The 24948-nt window shown below is 35.4% G+C and overlaps 2 protein-coding genes across 2 annotated transcripts; one reads left to right on the top strand and one right to left on the bottom strand.

Moving 5' to 3' along the window:
• Nucleotides 1-481: 481 nt before the first annotated feature.
• On the top strand, nucleotides 482-8779 carry LOC114754393 (uncharacterized). The gene is made up of 11 exons (XM_028943163.1): nucleotides 482-544; nucleotides 1332-1581; nucleotides 2122-2328; nucleotides 3020-3100; nucleotides 3197-3283; nucleotides 3374-3469; nucleotides 3682-3735; nucleotides 3822-4801; nucleotides 5442-5490; nucleotides 5581-5620; nucleotides 8285-8779. Exons 2-11 carry the CDS (start codon nucleotides 1339-1341, stop codon nucleotides 8434-8436), a joined length of 1989 nt encoding a protein of 662 aa, XP_028798996.1. The 5' UTR covers nucleotides 482-544; nucleotides 1332-1338; the 3' UTR covers nucleotides 8437-8779.
• A 3866-nt stretch (nucleotides 8780-12645) lies between these two features.
• LOC114754400 (exopolygalacturonase-like) lies at nucleotides 12646-15742 on the bottom strand (the record flags this gene model as incomplete). The annotated part of the gene is made up of 4 exons (XM_028943170.1): nucleotides 12646-12879; nucleotides 13714-14241; nucleotides 14920-15219; nucleotides 15666-15742. Coding segments are annotated over 4 exons (1139 nt in total), but the record flags the coding sequence as incomplete, so codon positions are not given.
• Nucleotides 15743-24948: the final 9206 nt, after the last annotated feature.

Here is a 24948-nt window from a genome sequence, read left to right as displayed (position 1 = left end):
TACTAAAAAATCATTGTGGATATAAATAACTTATTATTGAAGCTTATACTTTTTATACAAGTTATTTTAATTATAAAAATGTATTATAATTAATAACCTCTTAACACATTTTAATGCAATAGGCCTTGAAGATTAGGAGTATTTTGATACTGTTATAAAAGTTAAGTAGTATTTGGTGAACTTTTGGTATAAATTATTGGGTACATATGACCCTTAACCTTTTTTTTTTTTTTAATTAAGAGTATCTTGGTATTTTCATTAAAAGAATCATGGGTGTTCACATTATCGAGCTTTTTCTTTTAAATTTGAATTGATAGATTTGCATTTAAAAAAAGTTTATAGTGTTGGATGAACTTTTAATATATTTTTGTGTATTTTTGACCTTTAATCTATTTTTTGCTGGTACTTTTTAATATTTGCATTTCTTCTTGAGTCCCCATAGTGATTTTCTCTTTATAATTCCACGTTTTGTAATTCATATATCCTGCCAAAGAGCTGCACGCGAAGAACCTTCTCCTCGACGACAGAAGCTGCAAAGCCAAAGGTGATCACCGAAATCCCCTTCCCCAAGTTTTCGAATTTCTCAATTTCATCTACTTTCTCTGGAAATTTGAGTCTTGACTTCTTTTGCCTCTTTGGTTATGGTAACAGTATTCTGTTTTTCCTCATGGTTCGATGATGCAATTTAGCCTTAGCTTTGAAACACTGATTTTTGTTATCCCTTTAGTTTCTTTTTTTTTTTTTTTTTTTATGGCTTCGGATGGTGCGGATTTACAAATACTCGCGCGCGTTTCGTTATTTTTACGAAATTTGATTGTGGAAGTGCAGAATTTCTGTATTTGGCCCCTTTCTTATTGGAACCCAGCGGTGTCTTAATCAATTATTATCTTCCCCGTTTGTTATGAGTTTAATTTAAATTGATCCGTGGTTGAATTTGTGAAAATTTAACTCATGATGGGTGTAGCATAATTGATGTGTCTACCTTAAATGGTTCGCGCGAGACGCTTCTAGGCAGATTAGCTTATCATCGGATTTCGTTCTTCTAATGCGTTGTGGAAGATTTTTGCTCACTCACTTAACAAAGGTCTTTCTGTTTTGTTGATTTTTTATTCCAATTCTAATAATCTAGCTGAGCCGCAATTGCTTAATGTTGGGTATGGACCAAATCTTAGTCTTATGATGTAAGACAGAGTATGTAGGATATGGCGGGGAGCAAATTGCAAAAATCTTGATTGGGACTGCATGTATCTGATGTTGCCTTTGGATATATTATGTTATTGTGAGAGCTGTAATGAAAAATGAAAATGATCGCACACATTTGAATTTTTCAGCTCAAACATGCAAACACCTCCAAGCCTTCACAAAATCTCTGTTACATGGAGGGGAAAGAGGTTTGTCATAGAGATGAATTCAGGTGCCACTGTCAAGGAGCTTGGAGAGGAGTTGCGAAAGCTGACTGATATCCAAGAAGATACTATGCGTTTCATTATTCCACAGGTTTCCAGCAATGCCTCAAAATTAATGTCTCCCTTCTCTACAGAGCATTCTTTTTTAAGTCTGCAAGAAGCTTCCATTACTGAGGTACCCCATGATTTACTTATACTATCTTGCATCTAACCATTGGGATGTGAAATTAATCTTATGTATATAATTTCATATTTCGCTATGTTATTTTTCTATAACACTATGCTTTATACTGCTTGTCCCAGCCTAATTAATACATGAATAAATTTCTGTCTCATAAGCACTTTTGTTGATCAAATGGGTCCAAAAAAGAGGCTTCAGTCCAATATAAATTAGTCAATTCACTTTAGAGATCGTCGTCTCACCTCTGAACCTATGAGGGAGAATTTGTTGATGGACACGAGTTCATCAGCAAATACCTGAGTGGTATCATTTGAGTAATAAATGAAAACAATTACATCATTTCTTTTAATGATTGTTTCTGAGAGGGAGTTTAAGATTTTGGATACAAGTCCAATTGTTCTCTTCAGGGATTTTTTTTTTTTGAACAGACAAATGAATACTCCTTTTTGTATTTAATAGTAAATCACCAATAATGATGGTGGCTGTATTGACTTAAACTTATAGTTCCTTTGTCCATCCATTGTTCCTCTACAGGGTAAGTCAATTAAAATGATGGGTGTGTCAGCAAATGAAGTTGAGCAAGTTCTACAAGATGCAAAGGTGAATTTAAGGATAGCTGGATTTGAGGAAGAGGAAAAGAGATTGAAACAAAGAAGTTCATATGGACCTGTTTCGTTGAAGCTTCCACAAGGGCCTTATATCTTCAGTCAATTTCAGACGCTTGAAATTCCAGGAGTGAAGGTATATTCTGGCATGTGAATATTAATATCCATCATATTTGCTTAGCAGAAAATGACTCAACACATCCACAGATGGTTTACTACATCACTCTGTGTGACAAATAGACAATCCAGCATTAGGCCTTTCTAAGCTATAGCATCTCAGAAATTTATCCTTCCTTTATGCTTCCGCATTTACTTTGCATGCATGGCAATAACATGCTTGGAGAGAAAGACATATGGAATCCCTAGAAGTCAGGTTTTTCAAGTTGTGAACAAGGAATTGGACGCAAATTTACTTGTAGAATTATCATCAAGATTGACATGAAGAATTAGCTGTGGTTATAAATTGTGCTTGGGCTGTTTTATTTTGAATTGCCATTAGCAATTAATGGGTTAGCCTCTCACTTATCTGGCTATCTTAGCAGCTCAGTCTTTGTACTGGCATCGGCTAGTGGATGTGTCTGACCAATAGATCTGAAAAGGGTCAGTTGAAAAGAAAGAGCAAGAAGATATACATTAGAATAAGGCATTTGTTTTGTGGATTGAGAAAATGTAACGTATTTTATGACATTTTGGCGTGTTAATTTGTTTTCTTAATGCTGCATGTGCGAAATCATCACATTCTTTGCCACCTGCCTCATGATATGAAAATTTTAAGGGAGATTAGCCCACTGACTTTGGATGAGAATTATAATTTCTTTTCTTTGCAGCTGAACCCTCCTCCCTCTGAGGCATTAAAGAGAATGCATATGCTTGCTGCAGATCCTGGAGTTGTTGCTATCATGAACAAGGTATGATACAATGTATTTCACAACTGTAAATATATGATTTTTCCATCATGACATAGTGGTGCAACTTCTGATTGATGTTTAAATTTCATCTTTTAGCATCGTTGGCATGTAGGAATTATGACTGAGATGGCTCCTATTGGGTATGTTGGTGTGAGCCCAAAGTGCATTCTTGGTTTCAACAAGGTAGTGACTTGTCTTTGGTGAGGTTTCAAGAGTCTTAATATCCAGTATTATTCTATTGATTGTCTTCATTCTTGTTACTCTTCTTGGTAGAACCATGGAGAAGAAATATCTTTGCGACTTCGAACTGATGACCTCAAGGGTTTCAGGAAATATGAAAGCATCAAGAAAACTCTCCTGCATGAACTTGTAAGATATAGAAATATTCGTTCTTGGTTTATATGGATGTGAAGATATGAACTTTCATGCTTCATCATAAGTATCAACTGTTCATGTCACATCATTCTCAGAAAAATATGGGGCTTAATGCTTAGTCTCCAAATATCTTAAGTAAGATATTAAAAAATGATACAAATATTATTATTGAATTATTGAACTAATGTGTCTTGTACTTATTTCAGGCGCACATGGTACACTCTGAACATGATGCCAATTTTTTTGCTCTGGATAAACAGGTTTTGCTTGAGTGTATTTCCCTGACTTAATTCACAATGATACCTCCACTGAGTGGCTTATCCTGATTTAATTTGTTTTCTGGCAGCTAAACCAAGAAGCTGCTAGTTTAGATTGGACTAGATCTGCTAGCCACACGTTGGGTGATGCCAGAAGTTCTGACTATTTTGAAGAAGATTTTGAAAGTAAAAATAGCAATATTCCGCAGAAGGTTGGAGGTAATAGGTCAGATCAGCTAGCAAGTGCTCGAGCTTCTTCAGTTGCTGCTGCTTACTATCGTATGGCTAATGCATCTTCCCAAAAGGCCAGCGGGTCTGAAGTGAATGAAGAGCCAGATCCAGATGATTCTAGTTTGATAGCAAGTGACAGAACTGATCATGTGAATTCTGAATCAAAAGAAGTCATTGATATGAACGTGACTTCTCATGCTGACAGAGAACCTAATAGTGAGCCTGACCCAGATGATTATGCAGCCAAGGTGATAAAGCAAGAGCCTGATCCAGACGATTCCAACAGTGTAACAGCATTAAGTACTGATGGGTCTGATTCATTAGGTTCTTTTGTTACGATAAATGTTAAACCTCAAGCTATTGAAGGCAAGAATTCTGAAGAATTTGCTCAAAATGTACCTAATGCTGAAGTAGTTGTGCTGGCCGAACCTGATCCTGATGACGTGGCGGTGCCTCCAACAGAATCATCTGCGATGCAAACTGATGAGCCGGATCCTGATGATCAAGAATCACAGAGGATCAATGATCCTGTGACCATAAATATTGGATCTCAAGCTATTGGAAGAAACATAGCTTCTAAACAAACTGCTCATAATGGACCTGATGCTGGGGAAATTGCACTGGCAGAACCTGATCCTGATGATGTTGTGGGGCCCCCACCAGAATTATCTACGATGCAGATTGATGAGTCTGATCCTGATGATCGAGAATTGCAAAGGATCAATGACCCTGTGGCTGATGTTTGTAACCGTCTGCAGAAAACCCTGGAAGTGCTGAGAACTGAAGTTAGTCCCATGCAGACTGCTTCAGTTCTCCAGACTCTCTTAAAAATTATCAGGTAGTTTGATATATGAGAGTATTTATGTTATGTTTTGCTTGAAAAAAAGGATTGGAAATTAATGGAAAAGGAAAGGAGATGACGGATAAGAGTGGCTTGGTATAATGAAAATGCTCTCCCTGTTCACATTCCTTGGAATTGATGTTGATTCAATTTTATTCCATCAAAAAGCCAACAGAATGGCACACCATTCTTGGAAATCTAAGCCAAAATGTCATTCTTGTCGCTAAATGAACCATCCATTATCAATTGAGCTGGGAGAGGCAATGAGGCAATTTGTTTGTTAACCACTATTTGAATATTAAGAGCAGTTTGGAGCAGTTTGGTCAATTGTTATTATATGATTTCATTCCTTTCATCTTTTATTCTACCAGACATAGTAATGCCAAAACATTCCTACTTTGTCTGAACCATACCAAACGAGATTTTGAATATATCATTCTTTTCCATTCCCATTCCCATTCCCATTTCTTTATCACTTCATTTATATTCTATCCCAACCCACCAAACATATGGATAGTTTTGTTTTTCTTGACTTCCTCTTACTTTGAGGCACTTCAGAAATTATATTTTTATCCTATATTTTGTTCCCTCTGGCATGGTTTTTCAAGCCTAATAATGTTTTGCTGCCTAAAAACAGGAATGCGATTGAGCACCCTGGTGAGATGAAATACAAAAAGCTACGGAAGGTATGATTTGCCTGAAATTTTGTCTCTATTACATGCTGTATCTGTAGGCTGACTTTAAAAACATCTAAACTACTCATGTTTTATTTGCAGGCTAATCCTGTTATTGAGAGGAATGTTGTGAACAATAAAGGTTTGCATCTTGACGCTATAGGGCTTTAATTTAATTATTGCATCATATAGAGATCCTGATTTAGTTTTATGGCTTTATATTTCTGAGATTTTAGTGATGTAAGACACACTCACACACTAGGATAGATGCAAACAGAGGTGATGTGGCGAGAAAGGATAGAAATAGAGTAGAACAGTTGGGGGCATGATCAGAATTTAGGGTGGGACAAATGGCAGAATGTGGGGTATGGGAGAACTGAATCTGTTAAGGCAAAACACATTGGGTGAAGGTGCAAAAATGCCATCACCGTAACCTTTTTCAAGGTGCAAAAGTAACCATAAAAGTTCAAAAACAGAGTAAAAATGCCATCACCGTCAAGATAAATACCATTATTTTTTATGGTGGGACCCACAATATTTGTTATGAAACACCCAAAATACCCCAAATTGAAAAACATACCCCTCGCCCTCCCGACCTCTCATATTCATCCTCTGTTTTGTGTCCCTCCAATAGAAATTCTACACTTCCAAAATTCATCACCATCAACGCATCCATTAGAAATAAAACCAGAAGTACCCAAAAAAAAAAAAAATCATCAATCTTGCTAAAATCAAACTCAAAAACAGCTGGTAAGAAAAAAACCCATAGGCAATACTCAATTTCACTAATAATATTAAACCAGAAGTACCAAAAAAGGAAAAACAATCATCAATCTTCCAAGAGAAGCTGCCTCGTCCTTCCTCGTCCTTCATATCTGAAAGATAATAAATTGCAACAGATGATGGCAATGAGTTCATGAGGCTGAGGAAGAAGTTTTGACTGCCTGGAGATGAAGAGAAGCCGCTTCCTATATCTTCTTCGTCTTTTAGATCTGAAAAATGACAAATCACCACAGACAACGGGGACGAACTTTGCGAAGACGCCATGTGCGACAGATGTGGAAGAAGATGCAAAACCGATTTAAACAATGGCATCCTCTCTTCTCCAACTATGTTTGTTTTGACACCCCCTTTGGTCTCTCCCTCTCCCTCCCTCTCCCTCTCCCTCCTTCTCAATCGATGAAATGGATGAAGAAAAACATAAGACAAGGTGCTGGTTCAATGCATCTCTTTTCTCTCCATTCTCGGCTCCTGCTCCCTACTCCAAAAGAATAGAAATTGAACATCATTGAGACCCAAATCAGGGAGGTTGGGAGGAAGACGAAAGTCCCCCCCCCCCTTCTGAGCTGTGGTATTTTAGGATTTTCGTAATAATAGTGGGTCCCACCACAAAAAATAACGGTAGTTAGGCTATCTTGATGGTGATGGCATTTTTGCTCCATTTTTGAACTTTCATAGTTACTTTTGCACCTTGAAAAAGGTCATGGTGATGGGTGCACTTTTGATATAAGTTTATAGGTGTTTTTGCATCTTGACCCAAACACGTTCGTTAGTCAATTTATTGTCTATCTATTACATATGCTGCCTAATATCTACTTATAAAGCTAGATTTCCTTCTCAAGAAGGAATCAAAAAGCAAAGTAAAAGTATTAAAACAATAATAAGCTCACTTGCCTAGGTTTCCTCTCTAGGAAGGAAACATCTAAGATATTATATAAGATTAAAAACATAAAACATAAGCTATTTACAAGTTAGTTGTCTGGTCCGATTCACCTCCTAAACTGGGGGGGGGGGGGGACCAGTTGTAACTCGGCCTAAACCGGAGTAACATGGTGAAAACCGGGGTAACCCGCGAGTTTGGTGGGTTACACTTGCTTATATTTTTCCCCAAAAAAAAAAGGAAGAAGAAAGGAGGAAGGAGAGGGGGGGGGGGGAGGGAGAGGGGGAAGACGGAGGAAGGAGTACAGAATTGAAAGATAGAGGAGACCAAGGTAAGGAGGAGGAAAAGTGACGGTCACTGTTGTTCGCCTGCTGTGATAGTTACTCCGTCATTGCTGTTCTCCTCTAGTAGGGGCCAATCGGATTTGAAGGGAGAAGCCATGGAAGCCGTGAGAGAAATGGGTTACCTGCATAATAAAGAAGAATGAAGCCACAGACTGACGCTAGGGGGAGAGAAGTCTAGCATTATGGGTTGTAGCCTTTAGAGTGTTAAGGACGTAAGCCATAAAGTAAGAGAGAGAATAGAGAAAAAAAATAAATAAAAAAAGGGGTGGTTCACGTGAAGGAGATAAGGAAAAAAATAAAAAAATTTATGTGTGTGTGGGATGTGGAGACAGTTTGGATCTCTTAAATAAGATTGCATCTTCTTTTATATTTAAATATGAATATTTTATATATTTTAATTAAATTATATTATTTTAATGATTATCGGTTTGATCCCGGTTTGACCTATTAACCCTTGAATGCTACCTCAATGTAATGTCCAGTCTTGTTTTTTGAATCTTGGTTATAACAGAAAATAAAATAAAATATTGAAGTAACCTCAGTATTCCCATATTCCATCCCTTACACTACCGATGCAAGTGGATTGGATAAAACTGAGTAGCATCAACCACCGACCTTATTTTACCTCCGTGGGATTGGATTGTTACTATTTCATCTGATCTACTTGGTTTCTATATAGGAATGTCAGGTAGAAAATATTAATGAATATGGTACTAAATTAACTGTCTTTTACATGTGTTGATTTTATGCATCAGCTTGAATTTGTGCCATAACCTTATATTTCCTGTTTTTAATGTTGCAGCTGCATTGGAAATTCTATTCTTGGTTGGCTTTAAGGAAGATGTTATGTTTGATGAGCTTGGGAAGGCAGAATCATACCTAGCATTGAAACGGAATGATCCTGGCCTATTGTGGTTGGCTAAGTCTTCGCTTGAGTCATGCACTAATTTATAAACCAAGAGTCTGTGGAAGGCAAAGCAGAATGGTAAAGGCAATGCGATTTTATGCATAATGTTTTATATATTGGGGTGATCAAAGATAGACAATTTGTATGGTTGAATGTCGAGTATATACAATTTGTATATAATAAAAGGGTCGGATAACATATGTGGAATATTGAATTTCGGGGTGGTGGGAGAATGGGATTATGTTGGTGGATGAACTCGTTGATCATGTAAGATATCCGGCACATGTTCAACTTGCCTTGTTATATTGTAAGCAAAAGCTAGATGTAAATAGATGTTGTATTGAATGTTGCGGTGTATGAAGATTTAGAAAGAGGATGCTGTGGAAGAAACGGGGAAATGGGTTTGAGTGGTGTGTAAAGTCTCCCCCCCCCCCCCACCCCCCAATTCACTTGGCCTTTCTTGGAATTTAGTAGTTTGAATACTTCTGTTATTGGAAAAGATGAATAAGTTTAGCACTGGTGAAAACTTTTTTATTTTAATCAACAAAGATCCGTAATACTTGTTATATTTTTTAGTTTTTAATAATAATTATTTTTATAATTTCAGTCCCAAATAAGAATACAAGGCACGGAAAAAGGGCATCATATTTCTGGTCATGATAAAGATCCGGCCACAGCTCACGTAGCGTTATTTTGTTAGACAAAATTTGTTGCTTTTGTTTGAGAAACAGTAGAAAGATTGGGAAAAAAACAAAAGATGTTATTAAAATTTTTTAAAAACAAACAAAAAACAAAACAAAGCAGAAAATAATTGAGGTGATTTTCGCTCGAATTGTCATTATTTTATTTTGACATGTTAATGGCAAGCTGCCGAAGGATTTTAGGTTTCGCTCGAATTGTCATTATATATATATTTATCAAATGTTTACCATTGGAACTTGATAGGCACACAAAAAAAAAAAAATTGAAACATATGATTTGGCAAATATCAAGTAATAAAGAGTGAGTAGAGTATCATTTGTACAAATATTTGTAACGACTCAATTGATAATCAACTTTACATTTTCGTGCACACAAAGAATGAAAATGAAAACGATAATTAAATTTTAAACGATAGTTAGGGTTAGTGCTGATTTGATGCAAAGAACTAATATTTGAGGATTACTATTTACTAGCCGAACTAATTTTTTTAATACTTATAACTATTCAACTCTTATATTTAAAATGAGAGGAATTACTTATTTAGTACAATTTCCGAGTATGCAAACTAAGGGTGGGTGAAAGTGCAAGTTGTAAGGGTGCAAATTCCTTAGGTGAACTTTTTCAAGGTTTTAGGCACACTGATTTTTGTGCAGAAATAAGATGGATCTGGGAGGAGGGGGATCCGCAACAGATGCTTTTCCTCTTAACCAATATGGTATAATGCCTTCCTCCAAAAAAAACTTCATAGCCCAAGCCCAAATTGAATTCCTTGGAGTAATATTTTATAATGATTTCTACCAGCCTGGTTCCCACATTGCATAGGAATTACTCAATTTCCTAGATGACAACTTGTCAGTAGAACGGATTCAACAGTTTTTGAGAATTGTAATTGTGTTCGTGACTTTATTTTTGATATGACCAAATATACTAGTCAGCTGTCCAAACTCTTTAAAAAGAATTCTATCCTTTGGGGAAAAGACCTAACTGCTGTAGTCAAAAAGCTTAAAGAGATAACACAACATCCTCCACCATTCAAAATTCCAGGAATTGGGCAAAAGACTCTTCAAACTAATGCAAGTGATCATTATTGGAGTGCAGTACTTTTTGAAGAAGTTAATAAAAAAAAATATTATTGTAGACATGCAAGCGAACAGTTAAAAAAACCAAAAAAACATTATCATGTCACTTACAACGAGATCTTGGCAGTAAAAAAAAAGGAATTGAAAAATTCAATTTTCATTTTAATCCTTTTGATTTTATTGTTGAGATGGATAACACTTCATTTCCCTCCATGTTTGAAACTAAAACCAAATGCACAACTACTTAGGTGGAAAAACTGGTTCTCTTACTATAAAATCATAGTAAGACATATCAAGGAGGCATCACAACACACTTGCTGGTTACCTATCCAGACTTCCTAAGGTTCAACTTCTCACTCCAAGAAAACCCCTTAGTGTCCTTACCATAAGCAAGATGACTGATCAAATGTCCTTTACACCTAGAACTAAGTTTGTCTGTCATCCTCATCATGATTTCTGTCTGCCTTGACCCACCTACCAATCATCAAGATATCCAAAACCTAGCCAGAAAAAACCTATTTTACTAGTCACACCATCTTATTATCAACAACAATCTTTGTCCCTTTCCTATCATGTTTGACATTAACAGGCCTTACCTCATAGTTCCTATGATTAGAGGTTCTATCCCTGAAGTGATGAAATATTATGTTTGGTATCTTTCAACCCTCTATGCTTGTTCCTTTGTCCTTGAACCTTGGCCTATTTACTACTACCTTTGTGATAGTGAAAATGAAGGTTCTTATCTATGTTACAATGGTTTTCTCCCCTTCATGTTTGGAGAAAAACTCTTAGTGACGTTATCCAACAATTTCAACTCCACACCATCCTAGTAGATAAACAAGTGTCCTAGTGCTCCTTTGTAGTCCACAGACCTTACAACATGGACTTTGAAGGAAAACTGTATACTACTAGTCAAGCACCTTACTGGCACATCAATCAAGATTAGCCAAGATATGAAGAATCAACTCTAGGAAACTTAAGGATTTTCTTAAGTAATTTGAATAATTGTCTTGATGCTAATCCTAAGCTCATTTGCACTTCACTTAGTCCTATTCCCAATAGACCTTTCATACCAAGAAATCCAGCTCCCTAGCATAGACGACCCAGACATGAGGAATTTACGTACTCTAGCTACTTTACAACTGTTAAATTAGTCCAAAGTAGCTTCACCTGCTGCTTCCTTTTCTCATCCAGATATTTTGAGAAACGTCTCACCCTCCTTTTTAGAGATCCAACCTTCATCATCTAGCCATGGGGGTGGACCACTTTCTCAAAACCCATAGGGATCAGAAGAGGACACCAATTTTGGCAATAATGATTCTGATGAGGACCCCAACTTATTGAAGCGATGAGTCTATCTTTAAATAAAGCAGGCTGATCTGTTAGGAATATACTTTTAGTACAAGCATGTTTACTTTTGTTGAGTGCTTTTACTTTATGTCAAACATCATGTTTTCTTGCTTTTATAAAGTAGGATGGGTTGTAATAATTTAGTTTGTCTTGTAATATGTCAAAAAGTCTATATAAACAAGCCTCTGGTTTTCTGAAAGGGCATCGAGTGTTGTATTCACTTCTTAAGAATGAAAGTATGTTTTTCATGATGTCTCACCAAACTCTCTCTTTCTGAAAGCTTGTTCTATCTGCTTATAGATTCAAGTATGTTCTACACTTGCCTCACATAAGGATCCTGTGTATTAGAAAAAATCTGACCATAATCCTGTGAGATGATCTCTTAATAACTAAAGAACTTTAGTCTAGAGTTTTATAGATTGAGGTCCTAATGTGGTTTCTGTGGGGTCAGGTGAGCCGATTGAGAGACCTTGACATGATAAGACTAAGTCTCATAGGTTTTAAAGAGGCTCACCTGCATGGTATTATGAAATTGAATCACACTTTGGACTCAATTTACCTTGCTTGGCAAATGCATAGCAGGAGGAAAAGTGAGAGTGGTTTCGAGAGGAGAAGAGCAATGTGTTTTGAGAGTTATATGTTTAAAACATAAATAAATAAATTGAATGTGAACAATCTAAAATCAACATTAATGGTTTGTTGGCAAAGAAAAAAAAAATCAACATTAATGGTTCAAATTAGGACAAGCATTTTATCCGTATCTTTTTCATGAGCATCGAATCTGCTCTCAGAAAATGCTCCCACTGTTTCCTTAAATAAATCAAAAAGAGAAAACTACCTCATATGACCCATATATTTTGTTTACTTAAGAACATGCCCCATTTGTTTAGTTAGTTGGGTTCGGGTTCCAATCCATAAAAAGTGGACTTGTTATAATCCAACAATTTTTATCGGTAGCATTTGGAGATCCTTGAATACCAACTCATTTGATTGTTTTAGCAAAATAATTAACATAAATTCATCACATAAATAAATATATGTGACTTACAACATGCCCTACACGATGAAGTTGGAAGAAATTGAAGCAAAGCTAGATATATAGGGTGACAATTAATTAATCAGAATTTATAAGCAACTAGGAGGGCTTTGTTTGCCATAAGAAGCACCATGGACATTTGAACATGAAGTGGTGAGCTCATGAAAAGAAGAAGAAAGTTGAGGCCACAGATTAATGTCTTGCAATGTGATATCATGGCATGGCTTATCTTTGCTGCAATTCAGTGTCACTCCAACTTCACTCCTGCTACTTCCTTGAATATTCTTGTACCTCACCTTACTTATCTCCACTTGTGAGCTCACCTTCAACCAAAAAAAAAATCACAACAAAAAAGTCATATAAATAAGCTATAACTCCTTGTTCTAAATATAAAATCAAATCAAATTAAGGAATTTATTATAATTTTAAATGTAAGACTTCAATTCATTTTGTCTCTTAAATATGATTTTTTTCCTCCCAAGCTGTCTTTATTGATTATTCATATTAAAGGGGATTCCCATTAGGTGGGGTGGTTTCAATGTACTACTATAATCCTATTTGTAAAGTATATCCTCTTATTTAATATCTATTTGATACTAAATGTAAGCATTTTTCTCCGTAAAAATTAGAACATTAATTGGTTTGCCATAGTGTAAAGGACTAATTCCTTCCATTAAACACAATCCCTAAGGTTTGTAATATTTACATGTACTCAATATCATGATTTGAACAAAGGGGAAATCTAACTCTGGCAGCCTCAAAAATTTTTATTTTCTCTTCCGTCCCATTGTCAAAAATTTCTAGTTTCATCTCTGCATCCACCACTATTTATCTTACAAAAATGTTTATTATGTATCCTATGAAAAAAAATTAATGTATATAATTAGAAACATCTAAATTTAATCTAAACAATTCATCATAACTATTACGGCAAACGTAGAGGATATGAAAAAATATTTTTGAGTTAATACAAAACATCAAACGCATCAAAATATCTACATTTATTATTTCGCCCAAAATAACAAAGGGTTTTGATAACAGTTTAAATTGATATAAAAATTAATCTTACTCCAAATCACCATAACAAGTCTAATTAAGTTCAAATGAAACTACTACTGTACAAGTAAAACACTTAGCTAGGAGAATTAATTAGAAGCACAAACCTGTGTTTCACAATGAGGATATGGGCAATATTGTTGATCAATAATGATGGGATCCCACACATCATTCATAACAATATCTTCATACACAAAATTAGAAGCCTTCAAGGGTTTGCTCAAACGAGAAGCCCATGTCTTAATTCTCACACCTTTACTTGTTCCATCCAATGTGCAATTCTTCACAATAATGTCTTCTACATCTTCTTCACCATCTTCCTTACCAAGGCTTCCCACACTGATTCCATGTCCGGGGCCGCACGTCACTTCCGATATCCACACAGTTCGGGTGCCGGAGATCATCGCAATGCAATCGTCACCCGTACTAATTGTACTTCTTGTTATGTTTATTCTGATGGATTTCCCAATTTTGATGCCATCAGTGTTTGGACTATCTTCAGGAGCAGATATTCTTATCTTTGTGAAGTTCATGTTTTTACAACCGAATAGCACAAAGTGACTACTTTTGCTATCGATGGAATGAATGTGATGGACTCGACCGTTGGTGATGAAGTCAAATCTCATGTTCTGATATCATTGGAAAAATTCAGGGAAAACCAATCAACAGAGGATGTTATATGTGGAACAAATTAAAAGAATAAATTTACAAATTCATTATTATGTGAAATATATTAATTTTAGATTCTTACCACCTAGATATTTACTTTACAATTCAAGTGCAAATTAGTTTTTTTTAAAAAAAAAATTAGAAATTGGATGGATTTGGATATACAAATAAAACGCTTGAAAGATTCGATAATTGTTTGATCACCGACCCTCATTTCTTGATTTTTATTTCCTTTTCTAAGATGGGAATTGGGAAATATAATAATTACATTTTAATGGTTCTAATGGATATAATTTATTTTAATGTTTTGATAGAACGAGCGGGAGAAATTTGAATTTGTTAGAATCAAGACATTTCATTTATGTAATTAACGTCTATCATAATTTTGTTTACTTCTAATTCTTTATATGACAGAAAAGAAGTGTTTTTCTCTTCAAGAAAAGAAGAGTGAATTAAAATAAACAAAAGTTTAAAATTATTTTTGACCAGCGCAAAAGTTTAAATGAACAATATCTCTTATCTCTATTTTCATTTTAGTACCTTGCATCACACATAAATAAATTGAAGATAATGTATATTTTTTGCCTGTAAAATATATATAAATTTATAAAAAGAAAAAAGAAAGAAAAATAACATACTGAAGCTAGCTGCTGGCAATTACGGTTGTTGCCGCAGTCACTGTGGTGCCAAGCCGTCGCGCCTTGGCCGTCCAACTTGCCGCCGCCGAAGACGGAGAGGTTATCGACATGTCGGAAATTGATCCATTTGTCAGTGAATGGACCATCCGGAGCCATTAGAACTCCTTTAATCACAAACGCCATCAAACCCTTGCATGGTCCATCAAATGTCACTGGGTGAAGCTGAAAGGTCCCTTCTGGGATCCAAACCCTAGCTTTCCCTTCCCATCCACACGCTTCTTTCCATGCTCTCAAAAATGCCTTTTGTTTCAAACAAAATACCAATAATCAATTATCTCTGTGTGAGTATACACACACCTATAGCGAACGGTAAAATTGGGCGTGTGTGTGAGAGAGAGAGTGATATATATTGAAGTGTATGAAATATGAATAACATATACATATACATATATAGTGCTTGTTGAGTCTTATTTTTTTTAATAACAAAAGGTATATCTGAAGTTGTGAAGACTTACTAGGGCATATTTCTAAACTCAAAGAGCTCTCACCAAGATATTTACAGATTTTCTATCCATAAGATTCTCATCTCAATGGTAGGATTTGAACTCCTAACCTTGTGAGATCTGAGTAATGACTCCTCATGATCACTAGCTGGACCAATCTTGTTAAATCTTATTAACATATAATTGCCAAAGCTTCTTATTGAATCGTAACTGAATCATCAACTTTTGAGAGTAATATATTACCTGACTGTTATCTGTCTTGCCATCTTCAGTTGCACCATAGTCTTTGACATTGAAAAACTTGACATTGGAACCACTTTCTGCAAAACAGAATAGCATAAGAAACACCAAGAAAGCATTCTGCAGAAAGGAAAATTTCACACCCATTTCTCTTTCTCTTGATCTTCTTAACTATTCTTCCCTGGAGAAGGATATGTTTTGTCACACACATATATAATCATTAATTAGAGGATATTGGAGGGAAATGAAAAGGGGAAAGTGCTAAAATTGTTGTCTTTTTATTGCATTGAATTCGATTGGCTTGAAGATAATATTTCGACTTTAAAAAAGTTGGTAAAAAATTAAAATACGAGTTATCAAAAAAAAAAAAAGTAAATCATTGTCATTATTGCGGACAAATTTAATGCTGTTAAAATTCGGATGTCATGTGAGAAAAATACTTTGAAAGGCTTAAAAATTACTTTAGACAAGAGGAAATAATTTTTCATTGTTAAGATATCAAGTTAATTATTTTTATTTTTGTTTATTATTGATAAAAAAATTCTCTTTATATGATAATATTAAACTTTGATGTTCAACTGATGAAAGTTCTTGCCATTTGACCGTTGAAAAATAATCTCCCCATTTATTGCCGAAAAAACAAATCTTTACTTTTAAAGTTCTCTCCGATAATTACTTTTTTATGCTCTACGCCCCCTCATTTATGACTTAAGTAATGTAATTTTCCTAGACATTATTTCGTAAGCTTTGATTTCGGGCATTCTTCATGCCATTTCCACACCAAAATCTTGCATTAATTAGTCCGATATGAGTGGATTAAGTTAGACTAAAAATTACAAAAAGATTAACTTACACATTCTTATAGTCTGTCAATGTTTTTTGGAAAAATTCCTAGAAAAATGACTATTAAATTTTAAAATTTCAAATTAGTAAAGGTTATTACACTTGTAAAAAAAATGACTACGCTTAAAAAGCAACAACACATTTTTGTAGTAATTTCTAATTTAGAATTTTAAAATTCAAAGGTGCTAAAATATTTTGTGGTGCATCCAGTACTTTGAAGTATTTTTTTGAATACGTCCAGTATCATGAAGTTTTTTTAATACATCAAGCACCTTATATTATTTTTTTTAAGTGCGTCCAGCATCAAAAAATATTTTTTAGTGCACCTAGCACCAAAGCAAAAAACATACTTCAGGGTGCTAGATACACTGAAAAAATACTTCGAAGTGCTAAATATACTGTAAAATATTCTGGGGTGTTGAATATACCTGAGAAAATACTTAAGGATGCTGGATGCCCCATAACCTATTAAATTAATTTCAAATGTATCAAATTATAAATTGACGACATATGACCGAGACATCTTTATCCTTCCACTATTGTAGGAAAGGCTTACTTTACACTCCCTCTGGTCCATAATATATAAAAGACATTAGCTAGAAGAAAATTATTGTCCAAAATATAAGAAGGTTTTAGGATAATTAACGTAAATTTTTTACTTTCACCGTTGTTAAATATAAGAGAGAGATGAGAGATAATAAAAATGTAACATTAACATAGCTTTATCATTTTTAGGGGTAAGATAGAAAAATTTTATCATTTTAGGACACATTTAATTATTAAACTTCAATTTCTTAGTATGGGAAAAAGTTAATCAACTTCTTATATTTTGTATAGGAATGAGTAGTTAACTACTGTCAAGCTTTTGCGTGTAACTGAAACTTGGCCGTTTATGCTTGATAGTTTTTAACCTTTAAATGAGGGGTCATTTATTTGACGATTAAACCAAAAGGTCAAATATTGATACTCTAATTTTGGTAATAGATAGTACCGTTTGGACCTTTTTTTTTTTAATAAAAAAAATAAAGTAATTTTGTTTAAGGGATTGTCAAGCATTATATATATGCACACAGTAAATCTTAATTCATCACGTTGTGAAACTAACCTCTTCTACTAAGCTTTTTTAACTTTATTACTTAACAGTATTTTAACCAATATAAGAGATCATTTATTTGATGATTACAGGTCAAAAAATTTATTTTATGATTCCACAACAAAAGTCATTAAAAAGTGATGTTGCATTGTATTACCAAATCAAGTGTACATACCAATTTTTTATTATAGGGATTGCTTTTCAAGCAATTTCCTTGCATTATAATTAATCAGTATCAATATGTCAACAATCAAACCAAAAACACAATTACAATATAGTCAAATCCATATGCATTGAACCAAATTCAAAATCCAATTGTCACATGGCAACGTAACAAAGCATGATCTACTTTGTTGGTATACTATCAAGTGACATTATAGTATTCGTCGCCTAAAGTCTGTTTTTTTATAGTGCATCTCTTTAAAAATTGAACATTATTCTTACAAGAACAATCAATCAACTAATTTCTATATAATACAAAACTTTATCCCTTAATAAGTTTATACAAATAAGGAAGGATATCATGTCTACGACAAAAAAAGAAATTTATTCTAACATCAACTTTATTTTAACAACTAATATACGACCATCCAATAAATAGTTGTTCCATTCTAAAATACAGATAAAAGAGTATGTTCATTTTTGTTATATAAAATAAAAATAAATTGGTAAGTAAATCAGGTCTTATTACATAATTTATTCCTAAAATAATTTAAGAGTATGTAAATAAGTATTAAATCATTATTAGTTTCTCAAGATGAGAGAGTCATACTTCAATATTTCATATATAGGAGATGTTCGAAATAAATATGTGTAAATGCTGCTGGTTAAAAAAAAAGAAAGTATAAATGCATTTTTGTTGATGCAGATGTTACAATATAGAAGAGGTAAGCATTATTATTGATGCACGTGTAAACTTTTTGCTGAACTTATTATCATAATCATGTGTATTTAATAAAAATAAAAACCGAGGAAAATAATATTTCAACTTAAATAATAGAACGTCCCCGAAATTCGCGTGCATGTTTATGTATAAGTATGTCATAAGAATGGACCTGCTTCTCTCTTGTACATTTTCCATTCGCTGCCATTCTTTTCTTCCGAATCACGCTGTTTTCAATGCTTGATATAAAATCTCAGCCACACATGTTTTTAATCGAAGCCGTTGATTGTGAAGGAGTTCTTGAGGGAGTTTGCTCTTCGCTTTACAGAGCCCACCGTCCCACCGATTGGATTTCATTGGTCGAATGGAGTAAGTCCGAAAATCCCAACCGTTTCGGCATCGAGTTTGCTCCTCATTTTGCAGAATCCACCATTTGGATTTCATTGACCAATTGACGTAAGTCCAAAGCTCCTATTTTTTTCAAGCATCTTCCTCTATCGCCGATTGAAGAGCACGAATATACCCTCTGTCTCTCATAGATTGAAGAGGAAGAGGATATGGTCGGGTAAAACAGGAAGAGAAAAGAGAAAGGGAAGAGATTAGAAAGAGCAGAGAAGGGAAAATAGACAAGGGAGAAGAGGAAGCCAGCTGAGAGAAAATGATAATTGCAATCTCATTCAAGAATCAAGTCTGCTGTCTAATGAGAAACCTAAAATTACTTATACTAAAATAATAATAAAACTAAAAACAACAACAACAACTAATCTTAATAATAAAATAATAAAATCTTAAGAAATCTAAATAAATCCTAAAAATCTAAATAATCTAAGTATCCTAGATAATTCAAATATTCTAGAAATATAATAAAATCATAATTATTTCTTTTCATATCCCATCATTTCGATCCTACTTGAAGAATTCGGCTCCCGGCGAGTTAAAATTGATGCACAAATCTTATGAGAAGGGAGAGGTGAAGAGCTCAGCACAATACTTTGATTTGGGAATCCCTTCGAATAAGCAAGGTACCAAAAGAGGAACCATTGGCAACAATGAGCAACTGGATCTTGGGTAATATCTGTAAAACCTTTCCAACGTACAAGATACTATTGGAGTGATTTGTTTAGCAATGAGACAATCTTAGAAGGTGCAACTTTCAAACGAGATGGCACTATAGAATAATAAAACTGAATCTTATTGGCCACAATCTGAGAAGAAACTACTTGCACTTGTGCTAATTGAACAATCTGATCAATGTTTAAAATTTTTTTGCCATTAACAATAATAAAATCAGGGGTCTCACTCACTTGAATCGTAGACATGTTTAGTGGTGGCTGTTGACTACTATGAATGGCCGCTGCATGAGTTGTGGCCACCACTTCACTTGGCTTCACAATATCTTCTTTCGTGTATAATGAAGGAACTTTGATCTCTATTGTTTTGGTTACTTAGAGAGCATTTTCCACTTAATTTTCTGAATTACTGATAAATTTTATAAGCTTATCAATTCCTTCATTAACTCATTTTTCAAACTTATCGAGTGCATAAGCTTCCAGTAGTCAAGTTTAGCTTCAAGTTGTTCTATTCGCACCTTGCAATCAAGTTGTCATTGCATGACACACTCATAACTCTCATAAGCATGATTAGCATACTTGTATTTTTATGATTAGCATATTCATATCACTACAAGAAATTGTTGAAGTAGCAGCGGAACATTTCTAGCGGTTAAACAAAACCGCTAGAAATTCCAGATATTTCTAGCGGTTCCTATAAAAACCGCTGCAAAATACAGACGGTTTGACCATTACCCGCACATTTCTAGCGGTTACCCCTAACCGCTAGAAAATTAGAGCTAGAAAATTCCCCGGGCTTTGGCGGGAACTTGGCGCCAAATTTGTAGCGTTTACTTTCTAGCGGTTCAGGCTAATAAACCGCTAGACACCGAAAAATTCTAGCGGTTGATGCATGAAGCGCTAGAAATTTTTTTCATTCCCCGAGGAGTTTAGAAATTTCTAGCGGTTCAGTCCTGAACCGCTAGAGATTTCTAGCGGTTATGGACCGAACCGCTAGAAATTGTTAGCGGTTTAGGACCGAACCGCCAGACTTTCTAGCGGTTCTCGGACGAACCGCTAGAAATTGCTAGCGGTTTGGACCGAACCGCTAGCCAATTCCCAACGGTCATATGACCGTTGGGAATTTCTAGCGGTTCGGCCCAAAACCGCTAGAAATTTCTAGCGGTTTTGGGCCTAACCGCTAGAAAGTCTCGGTCTATATATACCCCCCCACACTCTCATTTCTTCAATCGTTCTGGAAGCGAAGCTCTGCTGAATTTTCTTCACAAACATATTCGAGTTCTGATTCAGTTGCAGATCCTTATTTTCAGGTAAAAATAGTAATTTATTGATAAATAATTTTTATTTTATGTTTTATTTTATTTATTTTATTATGTTATAGCTTATAAATAATTTTTTTTATTTCATTTATAAATAATTACTATTTGTTGTTATTAGGATGCCTCGTCGACACGGGAAAGACCCAGTTGATCCTGAGAGAGCTGGACCCAGTGAGGTTCATCATGATGCTGATGAGCCATTCCCCAGCATTCATGACTACGATCTGAGCGAGGAGGATATCCTCAGTTTTATGGAGCAGGATGGTGTTGAGCGGACTGAGGAGGCTCATTTTACTGGGGATGAGCAACCTCATGCTGATGCTGCTGACGAGGAGGAGGAGGAGGAGGAGGAGCAGGATCAGGGGAATGAGTATCCCCAGGCTGCACAGCGTCCTGCTCCGAGACGTCAGGTTGGTTATGAGGTGGAATTTGTCGGTAAGTATTTATTTAACTTTTTAAAGTTTTGATCAGTATTTAATTTATATAGAAATTATATTAATTTATTGATATATAATTTATTTCTTAATTAAATTTTGCAGACACTGAGGGGAACAGGTCCTATCGGAGGCTGACAGCCAGAGAGCTGTCTATGATGACGGGCGGACGAGTGGTTGTGCTGCTCAATGAGTTGGGCCAACCGACGAAGAAAGGTGGCCAGTTGTACAACAAGTACGTGCGCCTCCTTGGTCAGCAGTGGACGCTGTTCCCCATCTACGTGCAGGACTGGAAGAAGATCACCTCAGACAAGAAGCAGCAAGGCTGGGAAATGATGAAGGTAATATAAAATTGTTATTTATAATTTTTTTAATTTAAATAAATGATTATATATTTTGTTTTCAAATAATTTAATTGTTTGATTATAATTTTTTATTTATTTAATTTGTTTGTTATTTATAATATTTTTAAAAGTAGTTAAATGAATATATATTTTTTATTTAAATTATTTAAAAGTAGTTAAATGAAAATAATTTGTTATTGATTTCATTAATTTATTATTTATAATAATTTTAAATTTAGTTGAGTAAAAATATTTTTTCATTTAAATTACTTAATTGTTTAATTATTATTTGTTTTTGATTAATTTATATTTTATTTATAATATTGTTAAATTAGTTAAAAACTAATTATTTGTTTTTGATTATTGAAATTGCTTAATTATTTGTTTATAATTTGTTATTTAGTTAATTTATTATTTTAATCATAGAGTAAATTTATTCTGGGGGAGGAGTTGAGGGCTGACACAATCAAGAGGCTCGGGATGGCATGGAAGAACAGGAGGGCCGACCTGTGGAGGGAGAAGAAAGGTGACGGGACGAGGCCCCTCCAGGAGATACTGGCAGATGTACCTGGTGGAGTCCCGGACCAAGACTGGTCCACTTACGTCTATTTTAGGATGACGGCTGACCAGATGGTATGATAATATTGTATTAATTATAATTTCTTTATTTTTTATCCGACTTGACTCATTTAATTTAATTTTTTTACATTTTGCTTCAGGCTCTTTCTAGGAGAAATGTTAGGAGCGTCAGGCATCAGACGATACGTCATAGGGCTGGATCCAGGAGCTTTGCGATCACTTATGACGAGATTGTGAGTACTTGAAATAAATTTATTAAATATGTAGATGTATTTAATTTGTAACTAATTATTTCTTTGATTTCATTTACAGAGGGAAAAGACGCAGCAGGAGCAGGGATACACGCCCACTTATGGCGAGATGTGGCCGATGGTGTATAGACCCCGAGACGGGCGTGCGTTGGATGAGGTTGAGGAGATAGCGGTAAGTAATAAATTAAATATTAATATAATATCACAGTGTAGATATCATTATATTATAATTAACTTCTTTATATTAATTTTGATAGGCACGGATGACTCAGGTCGATTCCGAGTTGCGTGAGTCTCAGGGGTCTGCCTTGGATCCCACCGCCTCACTTTTAGCGGGTCGTGGCCGGCCGCAACACCCTGGTCGAGTTAGCGGGCTTGGACTTGGACCTACACCGACTAGGTTGCCCCGCTCAAGTGGCGCTGGCCCTTCATATACTGCTGGGAGCTCTCATGCGAGTGCGAAGCGGCCGGGTTCCTCATCTTCAGAGGAATTGCGAGAGGAGCTCAGACAAGAGTTCGAGGCCAGGATCGTGGAGCGTGATCGTCAGTTCCAGGAGCGTGATCGTCAGCTCCAGACGCAGCTTGACCAGCTCTTGGCAGCTGCTACGGCTCTGCGTCATGTGGTGGTCAGTATAGCTCCAAACATCTCGGTTCCTGACATCCCCGACCTACACATGCCACCAGTCCCGCCCCTACCCCCGCCATCCGCCAGTCCAGTCCCAGCAGGTTGAGCGGCCTGCCCACCGTCAGCCGGAGGATTCAGCAGAGGATGATCCCGATGATGCTGCTTCTGCCCCCCACCCATGATTTGCTTTCATTGTATGGGATTTTATTAGAGTCTTGATTTTACGGTTTATATACTATTTAGATATTTATCTAAATTTTATATTTATTTGTTTCCTTTATTGATTTATTTCTATAATTTTATTTATGTCAAGTACTAATTAATATTGAAATATTTATTTATTTATTACAACATCAACATTACAATTTATTAAACACGTTAAACATGTTAATTAATCAAAATAATTCTATAATCATTTATTAATTTAATAAATATTTATTTTCGTAATGTTATTAATTTATTGTGCGGTATTTCTATTTAATTAATATTTAAAAATAATAGCGTTTGTAGCGGTTCAAAAACCGCTAGAAAATTCAACTGCTAGAAAATTTGCTACTTTTCTAGCGGTTCTGGTGAACGCTAGAAAACCGCTAGAAAATTCAAAACCGATGGAGAGAAAATTCACGTTAAACCGCTAGAAATTTCACCAGAACCGCTAGAAAATTAGCAAATTTTACCTAATTTTCTAGCGGTTTTATAACCGCTAGAAAATTCAAAACCGATGGAGAGAAAATTCCCGTTAAAACCGCTAGAAATTTCTATCGGTTTGTAACCGATATTTAGAATTTCTAGCGGTTAATAACCGCTGGAAATTGAAAATTTCCGTTAAAACGCTACAAATTTGTAGCGGTTTTTGTAACCGCTACAAAAAAATGACCGTTCCTCCAGCCTCCTTTATAAGCTGAAGCACTTCAACTGAATTCCATTTTAACTTCTCTTTGAGCTCTGTGTCATATTTTCACGAAATTTGAGCATTATTAGTCATGGATAGGTCGTGGATCAACTTGCACCGGTCAACTCCGCAATACTTGGCTGGTCTAAACTATTTCTTGGATTTTGCTTTCGCCAATGCTGCCGTAAATGGTAAGATTCAGTGTCCCTGTCCTAAATGTAATTTCAAAAAGTGGCATCCCAAAGATATTGTTAGGGAACATTTAATCTTTAAGCCTTTTCCGCGAGAGTACGTATTTTGGCAACTACATGGGGAACAGCTAGATATGGGTGCTGAGTCAGTGCCAGTAGTTTCACGGATGGGAGTTCGAGTGGATGAGGTCGATGCCGTGAATGATGCTATGCGTGATGCTTTTGGTGTTCACGAAAGCTCGAATCCCAACGAAGATGAAGTAGAGGGACCTCAACCAGAGTTTCTAAGAAACGAAACTGCTCGGGAATTTTTTGACCTCATGACCGAAGCTGACAAGCCTCTTTATTCTGGGTGTACAAAGTATTCGAAGTTGTCATTCTTGGTGAGGTGTATCACATCAAATGCTTGTGCGGTATGACTGACAAGGCGATGTCTATGTTGCTGGAATTACTGGGAGATGCTTTCCCCCAAGCTGAATTCCCTCCGTCTTTTTACGAAGCAAAAAAGATTATTAACAAGCTTGGCTTGAACTATAAGAAGATAGATGCATGCCCGAACGACTGTATGCTATACTGGGGAGATGATGCCAACAAAGAGATTTGTACGAGATGCAAGACGTCACGCTATAAGTCGGTACGGAAGGGCAGAAGCAAAGAAGAAACCAACCAAAAATCTCAGGTACAATTATTACAGCGTGTTACTTGTTCCGTCTCTAAAAATATCGAATTGAAATTCTTAAAACAATTGATTATGTCATCAAT

This window comes from Neltuma alba, unplaced genomic scaffold (assembly GCF_004799145.2).
Source record: "Neltuma alba isolate B1F8T4 unplaced genomic scaffold, ASM479914v2 tig00001249_pilon, whole genome shotgun sequence".
NCBI classification, from domain to species: Eukaryota; Viridiplantae; Streptophyta; class Magnoliopsida; order Fabales; family Fabaceae; genus Neltuma; species Neltuma alba.
The sequence above is the reverse complement of the archived record's forward strand: the minus strand, read 5'-3'. Positions and strand labels throughout refer to the sequence as shown.

What these genes read in the sequence shown, in the direction of transcription:
- LOC114754393 (XM_028943163.1), top strand. Translation starts at nt 1,339, where the DNA reads ATGCAAACACCTCCAAGCCTTCACAAAATCTCTGTTACATGGAGGGGA. An exon ending in TTGAAATTCCAGGAGTGAAG is followed by an intron (nt 2,329 to 3,019) that starts GTATATTCTGGC and finishes TTTTCTTTGCAG; the next exon opens with CTGAACCCTCCTCCCTCTGA. An exon ending in AATACAAAAAGCTACGGAAG is followed by an intron (nt 5,491 to 5,580) that starts GTATGATTTGCC and finishes TTTTATTTGCAG; the next exon opens with GCTAATCCTGTTATTGAGAG.